Raw genomic sequence first — 11,617 nt, 5'->3', positions numbered from 1 at the left:
GATCAAATCTTTCCTGTCAGACAGGTGCTTTCAGGTCCGCTTGGGTGACTGTTACTCGAAGGAGATTGGGCTGGGCCAGGGCGTGCCTCAGGGCTCGTCCCTGAGCCCAACCCTATTTAATATCTATGTCTCCCCCCTAGCAGCCATTGTGGAAGGATACGGTCTACGCCTGGTGTCCAATGCCGATGACACGCAGCTGGTCATCTCCCTCTCGCGTGCACCCGGGCTTGCAGCGGACATCTTCAAGGATTACATGCAAGACCTGGCAACCTGGATGTCCGCAAACTGTTTAAAGTTGAATGGTAGCAAGACCGAGGTGCTCGTGGTGGAGGGAGGGCCGTCTGCTTGGTCGTCGGCATGGTGGCCGCCCTGCCTGGGTGAAGTCCCCGTCCCCTGCCGGGAAGCCAGGGACCTCGGTGTGTGGCTGGATGCGGATTTTGCCTTTGGTCCCCAGGTCAGCCGGGTGACGGGGGTGTGTTTTGGTGTTCTGAGAGCCTTAAGGAAAGTTTTAGACCTCCTCCCTATTGCTGCTCGAAGGACAATGGTGCACGCCCTGGTCACCTCGCGACTTGATTATGGGAACTTGTTATATCTGGGGGCCACGGGCAAGGTCTTGGGCCACCTTCAAGTGCTCCAAAATGCCGCGGCGCGACTTGTACTCAGGCTCCCCAGGAGGTCACCCTCTAAACCAGCGCTCCAGGCCCTCCACTGGCTCCATGTGGGGAAGAGGGTGGAGTTCAAAGCCCTTTCCACATGCCACCGCATTCTGAGCGGCAAAGCTCCTGCTCCGCTCTAGAGTCTGGTGACCTGTTATGAGCCCAAACGCAATCTACGGTCCTCGCGGACTGGACTGCTAAAGGTTCCCAGAGTAAGGAAGGCACGCATGGGAGGAAGATCTTTTAGATACCTCGCTCCCAGATGCTGGAATGCCCTGCCTTTAGAACTGCGCTTGGAACCATCTGAGATCCTGTTCAGGAAGAAACTTAAATCCCACTTGTTTAGCAGGTAGCTTTCTGTGGGAGGGGGGGGGGGCAGCCACTCCACTTATCATAGCGCGGGGACACGCCGGTGGCGTAACCAGGCGCTCTACAAATGTCCAATAAATAAATAAGAATGCGTCTGGCATTCACACTAGAGTGCAGTAATGAAATGTGTAGAATGTATGCAGTCACCTTACCCCTTCCACACTAGTGAGTTTCTCCTGCAAAAGTCCAGGGAATAGTCTTGCTTGTCTAGAATCACACTGTGAGTCTGTGTGCACTTGTGCAACCATTGTGGCAGAAGTATGTGGTTACTTCATATCTTTGCTGACACATGACTGCTTAAAAAGCTATCCTGTTGTCAAGTTTCAGAAGTATTAAAAACCCAGTCATTGCTTATGCATTCGCAGAATGAGTCAGGCATGTTATGTTATGTTATGTTAAAAGGGACTTTTATAGCGCAACGGCTACTCCAAAGGAGTGTACCGGCGCTTTGTGCTCCAGACCTTGAGAAGAACTGGAAAACATAACATTAAAAAAAAGACAGAAACCTAGAAAAGAAGAAGCACACTAACCAGAGAACAGCCAAGTTTTTAAACCTTTCCTAAAGGCAAGCAAATTCGATGTGGTCCGCAAGGACAGCGGTAAAGAGTTCTATAACTGGGGGGCAAGGAGTCTGAAGGACCGGCCGCCCAGTTGGGCCCTTTTTATCCGTGGCACCACTGCCAGAGACAATGATTCCGATCTTAGGGATCGTGTCGGACGGTAAAAATCCAGTCTCTTCTGGAGATATTTTGCACCATTGGCATGCAGGGCTTTACGGGCTAAGGTCATGGCCTTAAACATTATCCTCTTCCGTATAGGAAGCCAATGGAGTGATAGAAGAAGGTTTGAGGCACTAGTGCGGCAATGCAGGCCAAAAATCGCTCGAGCTGCAGCATTCTGGGTCACCTGCATTCACACTAGAGTGCAGTAGTGAAATGTGAAGAATGTTAGCAGTCACTTTACCCCTTTCAGACTAGTGAGTTTCTCCAGAAAAAATACAGGGAATAGTCTTGCTTGACTAGAATCCCACTGTGAGTCTGTGTGTACTTGTGCAACCGTTGTGGCAAAAGCAGGTGGTTACTTCATGTATTTGCTGACAGATAACTGCATAAAACCCTATCCTGTTGTCAAGTTTCAGTAGTATTACAACCAGTCATTGTTATGCATTTGCAGAATGAGTTAGGCATTCACACTATAGTGCAGTAGAGAAATGTATAGAATGTATGTCACCTTACCCCTTCCATCAATGCCCAGTTTCCCCAAGATTTTCTGTATTGCATTAAACCAGTTGATTTTCGACCCTTTGGGTAATCTCAGGAGGTCCAGCAAAGGTATGGTATGGTTCAAGCTCCTCCACACTCCATAGTCTTAACCAGAACATTAGCAGTCTATAATTCTCCTTGTATATCAGTTCTCTACGTGCCAGATCCATTTACAATGTGCCATAGGGGAGCTTTGGGGTGAATCTACTAATGAGCTACAATTAGCAGTGCTATATTTCCAGTCCCCCACAACTCTACACCATACATTATGCTCCCCAGTACCTTAGTGTTGTAAATGTTGAGTGCTGGAGCAATCTGGTGTGAGACTGTTTTTCTATGAATCTTTCTATTGTGGTTACACTGGACAATTAGGTTTAGTTTTGACTTTTCCATATGAGTATCCCAATGAACTGATGGGGACACTCGAATACCCAAGTAGTCAAAAACATCTACTTGTTCTAGTCAAATATTACCAGCACATGTCGGTTTACTAGATACTTTCCTTTCCCTCTTACAAATCATATACTTTGTTTTCCCTTTATTCAAGAACAAGCCCCTTTCATTACAAAAATGTATAAAATCATTTAAAAGTTGCTGGAGACCCTGAGGTGACTTTGAAATTAAAAGGGTATCATCCGCAAATAACAAAGCGCAAAATCCTTTAGTGCCTATTTTTGGAGCCTCACAACCGTCCCTATGCAGGAAATTGATAACAAATTGATAACACTTTGTGTGTCAAAGGTTATATTAGAGTAAGAGGAGGACTACCACTCTGTCACAAGGATGATGTCATCAGTGATGTCATCAGTAATGTCATTTGAGATGTCATCAGTGATGGCATGAGTGATGTCACTGACCATGTCATGAGTGATGTAATATGTGATGTCATCAGCAGTGCATTGCGGGCGCGCGAGTTATAGTTAACTATAACAAGGGAATTTCAATGGTTTTGTATGAGTGAAATGTCCAGCTAACTATAACATGTGTGAAACCTATGTTTTTTTCAGTGAATTTCTAAGGTTTTTTAAATGCTAATTTTTAACTATAACGTGGGTGAAACCTATGATTTTTTCAGTGAAAAAAAATATATGCATATATATACATATATATATATATATATATAGAAAATAATAAAAAAAATCTAAATAATGTGGGTGCAAAAGAGATTGAACTAGCAAGCCCAAAAGAGAAAGGAAATGGTGTTTTTTGTTCTCACCAAATGAGCTCGAACACCCTCAACATGAGTTTTCCTAGCTAGTTCACAGCAATGTTTTATATACATAAATATGTATCCAGAAAATGTTCAGTTCTTTACAGTTTTGCGCATAGATTTACCCACCAAATCTACAAAAAGGAATTTCTCTACGTGAGGTTCCCCAGTTTTATGTAGGTAATGTGAATTTGGATGAGGTCTGTGTACCTTTCCTTAAAGGGTTTGGGAATAAAGCAGCCAAAGCATTGGCTGCAAAAGGTGGAAGTCAGAGAACATTTTGTTAAGAAGAAGGACTTTATTCCCAGAAAATGTTTTCTTTGATAAAACAGTGAAGGGAGGTGAAGATTAAATAACATACATTTCCTTCACCTGCTTGCATGGAGTAACTATTACCAAAAAAGACTGTTAACTGAAAATTAAGATGCAAACAAGAATACATTCAAAGAAATATTAAGAACTGGATTCAGATATTCGGGCATCTTGATAGTGACCAATACACACTTTCTTTAAAACTCCTTATGCAATCTTGAAAATTAAATATTTAAAGAAAATTATATACTGGCAGGTAATCCATCATAGTATTCGCATGCTACATACAAAAGCACATCTAACACATAGACTGACAAGTCATTTTAGGAATAAATGATCCTTTCTATGACCATTGAAGAAGCTGCAAACTTTCATGTAGCCCTGGCATTTGCACTACAACAGTACACATGGACATGCAGCTCAGAGGTCTGGATACCATGGGTTTTTTCATCCACCTGGGACAATCAGACTGGTGTTCACCTTTGCTGTCTTATCTTCTGACTAACTGCCTGAATGGAGGGAATCATTAGAAATACATAATGTGGGTTGAGCGAGGAAGCGAGGAATTCTAGGTTCAATAATACCTCCTAAGTGCTTTGGGATCCTCTCTCTCTCCATAAAAAGAAATACAGCTGGCATTTATCTTTGCTCACTGTATGAAACTGGGTTATTGGTTCAGAAGGTGTAAACCCTAATGAAGCAACAGCATTGCCCTTGTCAGGGTGAACCACAAAGGCTGCTAAATTAACATATGCTTAACCCTTGGCTAGATTGGCTCAAAAGCAATGCGACTTAACTTAGAGGTGCTATATTAAGTATTTATTCAACACACAAACAGTAATGAAGTGAAAAACATCACAAGAAAAATCCCCAAACCAATGTAGACAATTGTTATACATTGTAATAAATGAAATACCATAACAATTAATCAAATTCAATCAATAGAACAGAGGTTATAAATGTTTAAACTTTTAAGTGAAAATTTGCCAACTGAAGGTATCTGGTTGAGCAAAACCAAGGCTAAGTCAAAAGATAAGGTCAATCATGATGGAGCGCCGTTTAGCTACACAAGATAGGTTGGGTCCAGTCTCCATTACATTTCAACTTTGAGATATTTTGAAGAAAAGTTTATGATGAGGTAAATTCAGTGTGGCAAAGATGCCTGCAGTGTCCAAGCGGAAGCCGTCATAGTCGTGCTGGTGTTGGACAGAGTTGCAGTGAAGATTTCTACCTAAGAAATTTGGAATTTTTTGGGAAGTTAAAAATTTCCAGAGGGACAAACCTGCAGGCTGTAACTGATGAGGTTGCCACAAGGATGAATACCTTTGTGAAGTGATACAGCTGAAAAGGATTAGCTGATGCTGCAGAGAAAAATATTTCATAATCTTCAGCGGAGTAAGCCTGACTGGCAAAGCACCTTATGTGGTTAAATGAGCTGGTAGGTCCTGGACATCTCCTGGTTCTCAGCCCACTTTTTTGTTTATATTTATGCAGGGGCAGCACCTTTAACACCACAGCCAGTGCTCCCTAACTGGAGTGGCACCACTCTGCCAATAATTTGGGGTGACAAAAGACTTGTGTTAGGTTTCATTGTGTTTGATGTAGTTAAGCCCCTTTGATGTGAAAGTACAAGTCAGGCGGGACCAACTCTGTCCCCACCTATCTTGACAGGATGCCCAATCTTGCCTATTCCTATTCCCTTTTGTCTCACTGCATGGGAGGAATACACAAAGCCTAACACCAGGGTAACCTGTCCCAGGACACTAAATAGTCAGGTCAAGAAACGGCAAACTTTCTAAAAGTGTAATTGTCTGAATCGTGATTTAGGATTGCACTTTACCATTAAGGGGATTTTAAATTGCAATTGATCTAAATTTGATAGTCCTGCCTGTTTCCAGTTTAAAGTTTGCTCATATTAAATGTAATGAGATAATCCAATGTTATCCTCTGGGAAAGGTTGGAGTTACAGTTAGAAAATAAAATGTAACAGTTTTTCTTTACTAGGACATGGAACAATTGAAACATGTCATGCTTTTCAAATAAGGTACCCTGTCCCATGCACTGTTTAGGGCCTACCTTAGAGATGACCAAGGTATTAAAAAGCAAGGTTTAGGAAAGGCAAAAGGTTTATTTTGCCAGGTGGAATTGGAAGTTTAAAACTGCACTACAGATAGCAATGCCTTCTAGTGGTGAATTGTTATATTAGCATTGTAGCCCTCCATATGTGGGCTATACTGGCATTAAAGTCCGCCCCATTGTTAAAGGCCCTCACCTTGGGTCTTTAATGCTGGAGTGGGCCTTTAACGGCTAGTATAGCCAGCTATGTCAGGCTATAAGGCTATATTGTTCAATATTTTCACTTTGAGAGATTGAAGTAGGAGTAGTCTGGATGTGCATTCTACACCATCATGGTGAAGTCAGGAAAGATAGATCGGCAAGAGCCAGCCTTACGCAGCATACACATATATAGCTGAATAAATAGGGAGGAAAAATGTTCAGTTCCAAGTAAGGTCATAAAACGTGATTCTTCATATTTTGCATGTTGCCAGTGTTTTGAGGTTCTAAAACACCTATCACTTGCAGGTTATTCTGAATATTTTCCTTTTTTAACATTGAGTATCATAGCCGCATCGAGGAGGTTCGCACTGGTGGCAGCAGAGGTATTCTCCAAGGTGGATAAGTACAATTCTGCTGTGTTAATCTTCTATTTTTCCAGATTCAAACAAGTAGTCATCTCATCTACTCTGGCAGTGAGAGAGTCCATTTTCATATTGAGCAGAGGCTCTGTTGCTTATGCAAATGAAGGGTTTTCGCCTAAATGTCTTTGGTGTCTACTTTTTCTGTGGTGGAACTAAAACACATTTTTGTTTTTTGTTTTGGGTTGTTTTTGTCCATTGTTGCTGCATAGTTTTACATTGTATCTGTAAGCAGGATACACTAGAATTCACATTAGAATAAACAAATCCTGCACTGTAAGAGAAGGCAGCGAGGTGCTGTGAGTGCATTTACCCCTTCCCTTACTCCTCACCCAAAAGTCACCACCCACGGTCTTACATAAAAACGTATATGCAGGCAGTTCATCCAAACTCTACCAAACTAAGGAAGTATATTAAGTATTTGTCACAATGTCCATAATGCACATTGCAGTGGGAAGGCTATAAGGGGGCCGCCAGGGCGCACTATTTTGTTAGAGGTGTTCAATTGTTGGAATGTACCCCTGCCCTCTTAGTGTATTTCCCACAGTCATGGAAGTGCATTAAATAACATATGGGAACTATGTTGCTCCATGCAATGAGGCTGTGCGAATGAGCATGGGCCCTGGTCAAAGGCACTACTAATCAACAAGAATATTCTGTAACTTTTTTTGATCTTTCACCTTCAGGTAACCACATATAAAATAACACACAACTTAATTGAAAATTAAATGCAAGTTATATTAGCCAGTTGGAAAATAATTATCATACATTATGAGATCTGTATTAGTTAATGCAATGGACCAGCTGTATGTTTATGTCTATGAGATTACAAGTTGTGAGAGAAAGCACTGTGAACATGTAAGTCATTATTTTAAACTTGCATTATACACAGCATAAAATAGGCTGCTGCAAAATATGCCAAAAAGGTTTAGGATAAAAAGTGCTTCAAATATCTGGATTTTAGTAGTATCCAGACAGTATGTAGAACCATTATTTTAATATATGTGTTTTAAAAGAACACAAATCACAGCTTAGCTGGTAGCTCTCTTACAGTTGCACACATTTGCGTTTCTTTTAGGGAAGCAAGAACGTTTGTTCAGCTGGCTGCCCCTCTCTGGTTTTACAGCACAGGGGGCTACCTGCTTTACACTGCAGCTGATGCATTGCAATTGTCAGAATTATATGTTCCGGAATGGTTATTGTTTCATAAAATGTAGGGGTACTGTTTTACTTAATTAAAAGAAACATGAGTATGTTGTATTCCCCAGATCTTCTCACTATGACCATTGATTCCCTGACAGTCCTTCAAGATGTTTCACTCCTCTCTTTCTACTCTTATCAATCAAAGACCAAGGGCACTCACCCCACAGCACTAAAAAGATACCAGGGAATTTTAGCAGGCTGCCTGGTCCATTCGTAGTACTTACCCGGTGGGATCAGTGTCTGGGATATCTGTCCATGCCTGTCGGGCCTGCTACCTCTGTGCAGTCCACAAGGCCCTCACACTCCATATGCACAGGAAAGAAATGGATTTGGAGTTCTCCTTTTTTTGAGCTGGTAAGTCTGTTGGTTTAATTCTCATCCAGAGTGGTCAGGTGCAATGAGCTCTGTTGTGTCTCAAAGCCTCAAGAGAGGTTACACCAGCCTACAGGTCCCTATAGCCATCACTAAGCCAGCCTCTTCCTTGCACATCATGTTTCGAAATCAGTGACAGACACTGATCCTCACAGTTTTTCCAGACTAGTTATGTGGTACATTGACGTCTCCCTCAACAAATGTGTCTGGGATGATTTTTGACAGCTGTATCTGCAGTGTTGTGGCACTACTTTTGCTATGACTTTTTATTTCTGGGTTGACTTAATAGTAGTACGTAACCTGCTGGGAGGAGTTTAGTTGTGGTTATTAATGGTTATGATATATTCAAAGATATGAACATGACTGTATACTGTGGAATGAAGATGTACAATCTAGAGTTTTGTGGGTGGTGTATAAATGCGGGTTCTCAAGGGCTGAGGAGAATGATACAACTGGTTACAAGTGCTCAAAAACCAAAACAAGACTACTCTCCCTGGAAGTATACAATGCTAAGGCAAAGTGCTTGTGTGTGCCAAGTGCATCTATTTTGATGAGAAGCAGTTCAAAGTTGATGTGTTTAGAATAAAAGGCCTGCTCCAGGGCATATATGTCCCATGAAGAAGTTGAAGGCCCTGTAGAGGAGCACATGTGAATGCCTGCCAGAAGCCCACTGGTAAGACCAAAAAAAGAGATACTGCACCACAGTACAACACAGAGCCATCATCGATACAAAGCGAAACAGTAAACAGAGCAACAGCCAGGTGCAATAAAGAAAGCTGAAAGTAGTGACAAATAATTATGAGAGATGAAACCATCACTTAACATCAAAATAGAATATAGTGCCTTACTTAGCAAATACTCTCAATGGCAGTAGGAAAGAGCTTGAAGTATTTTGCTGTTGTGTTTCTAACACCACCACCACCACCCAGATGCAGGATACGTTTTGCTATATGGATCATGGATATAGGCATTTGACTATTTCACAGAAGCCCTAGATAAAGAAAACAGTGAGAAAATCATTAAGTACTTAATGAACAATGCCAGTGATGGAGTGAAAGGAGTGCTAAAGAAAATGTCATACACTGATGAAGCATCATACCGTCAAATTAAGGAAGCGTTGGAAGCCAAGTTCAAATATATGCCGAACATCGACAACAAACGGTACATATTCGATCAGGCACAAAAGCAAGCTGGTGAGACGATTGATGTGCATATTAAACACTGAACATTTTGTGAATTTAATGATGATGAAGCCATACATCTCCGAATTATCAATAGCTATCTCTCAGACTCATTCAGGAGATGCATGTTGAGAGAGATGGTTAGCTTAGAGGAAGTGCTAATAGCCAATAGGACCTAAGTAAGAGTGAATCCGCAGGCAACTGACATGGAAATTGCAACAGCGAAAAGTGAATCAGTACTGGTCACGTAAAAACACACCTCTAGTAGACGCATGTAAGATACAGGCTGGAAAGAAAAAAGTTGTGCTCCCTACATGTGTTTTCATGTCCATGCAAAGACAAATGACCAGCAATAGGACAAATGTGCAAAGTCTGCAGTAAAGAGAAGCACTTCATAACGCTTTGCGAAGAAAAATAGAAACTAACTATGTCAACAGTGAGAGGAAAAAAGTACACACCAGAAATTTCCAGAAGCATTCTTTCCATGCCCACAAAAAAAAACACTGCTTGATTCCGGTCCAGGGAAGACGTGGCTTGGCAGTTCGGGCTGGACTGTTCCCATGAGGCACAGGGTCAAGGCTCATTTGCATATAGCCAGTGTCTGACTTAGGGTGGTGTGGAGTGCAAAACAACAAATCAATCAATCAATCAAAGACATTTATAGAGCGCACTACTTACCCGTAGGGTCTCAAGGCACTGGGGGGAGGGGGGAGCCGTTACTGCTCGAACAGCCAGGTCTTCAACTTCTTCCTGAAGGAGAGGTGGTCTTGGGTCAGGCGCAGGTCGGTCGGGAGGGAGTTCCAGGTCTTGGCGGCCAGTTAGGAGAAGGACCTTCCTCCTGTTGTCACTCTTCGGATGCGGGGGACGGCGGTGAGGGCGTGGTTGGCTGATCGGAGGTGGCGTTTGGGAGCGTAGAAGTTGATTCAGTTGTTGAGGTAGCTCGGGCCTTGGTCGTGTAGGGCTTTGTGTGCGTGGGTGAGGAGGCGGAAGGTGATTCTTTTGTTGACGGGGAGCCAATGCAGGTCTCTCATATGTCCGGAGATGTGGCTGGTTCGTGGGATGTCGAGGATGAGTCTGGCTGAGGCGTTCTGGATCCGCTGGAGTCTCTTCTGGAGCTTGGCGGTGGTACCGGCGTAGAGGGCGTTGCCGTAGTCCAGTCGACTGGTGACGAGGGCCTGGGTGACGGTCTTCCTGGTCTCGGTGGGGATCCACCAGAAGATCTTCCGTAGCATGCGTAGGATGTTGAAGCACGCCGAGGAGACGGTACAAAACAAAACAACGATGGATTTAGGCCCAGATCTTTGTACTGGGGTGAATGTAAGACATTGTTCTGTATTCTGTCCATCAACTGTGTTTTTTGCACAAAGAAAAAGACTGCATCAGTTACGACTAGTCAAAACCATACAAAGTCAATAGTCATAAAAGATCATACTATACAGCCTCATCAAAATTATTATGGGGCACCACTGAAGGAAGTGGATGTGCGCTAAATGCATCGAACAAAGAGCAAACACAAGGAGATGATGCACAGAGTTCTGCAACTTTTCAGACGCTCACCCCCATTCACAGATCTGGGTTGATTCTATCATAGTACTTTAGCTCACTTCACCACCTCAGCTCGGACACAGCTATAGGCAAATCAACCTTGACCATGAGCCTAATGGGAACATTCCAGCTTGAACTGCTAAGCCATATCTTTCCTGGAACAGAAACAAGCATCCTGGGACCGGTTTTGGGCTAACAGCCCTCATTAGCCAGGCTAGCTTGAATCCAGTGGCAAAGTGAGTAAGGTACCCATGTCTTGGCATACCTTGACAACTTAGGGCAAACAAAGCAAACACCAGGATATGATGGACGGAGCGCTGAAACATTTCAGACTCTCACCCCAGTCACAGATCTGGGTTGAATCCATCAACGTGTTTTAGCTCACTACACCAACCCCGTTCAAATACAGCTATATGTAAATCAGGTTTGATCCGCTGCCACATGAGACCAGTCCAGCTAGAACTGCCAATCCATATATCCTCTGTACCGGAAACAAGCATCCTGGGACTGGTGTTAGGCTAACAGCCCTCATCAGCCAGGCTAGCTTGATTCCAGTGACAAAGTGAACAGGGGACTGACGTCTGGGTTTTACCTGGCAACTTATCGTGAAGAAAGCAAACACAAGGGGATGACGGACGAAGCGCTGAAACTTTTCAGACACTCACCCCGAGTCACATATCTGGGCAGGGCCGTTTCTAGGTGTTTTGCCGCCCTAGGCGAGAATTGAAAAATACCGCCCTCTCACTCACTTTTACTATCCTCACTCCCCACCCCCCGTCATCCAGGCTACTTACACCCATTCAAAAACAAC

The 11,617-nt window shown here is 43.1% G+C and overlaps 1 protein-coding gene across 1 annotated transcript in view; it reads left to right on the top strand.

Annotated features, from left to right (window-relative positions):
• The first annotated feature begins 9,110 nt into the window (after positions 1–9,110).
• LOC147724919 (fucolectin-1-like) overlaps positions 9,111–11,617 on the top strand; it is a 33,818-nt gene continuing 31,311 nt past the window's right edge. The window contains exon 1 of the mRNA XM_086918133.1: positions 9,111–9,273. Coding sequence (XP_086774259.1) covers positions 9,111–9,273 — 163 coding nt within the window. The remainder of the gene's footprint in view (positions 9,274–11,617) is intronic.

This window comes from Lissotriton vulgaris, chromosome 4_1 (assembly GCF_964263255.1).
Source record: "Lissotriton vulgaris chromosome 4_1, aLisVul1.2, whole genome shotgun sequence".
Taxonomy (NCBI): Eukaryota; Metazoa; Chordata; class Amphibia; order Caudata; family Salamandridae; genus Lissotriton; species Lissotriton vulgaris.
Note: the sequence above shows the minus strand (reverse complement) of the source record. Positions and strands in the feature narration are given on the sequence as shown.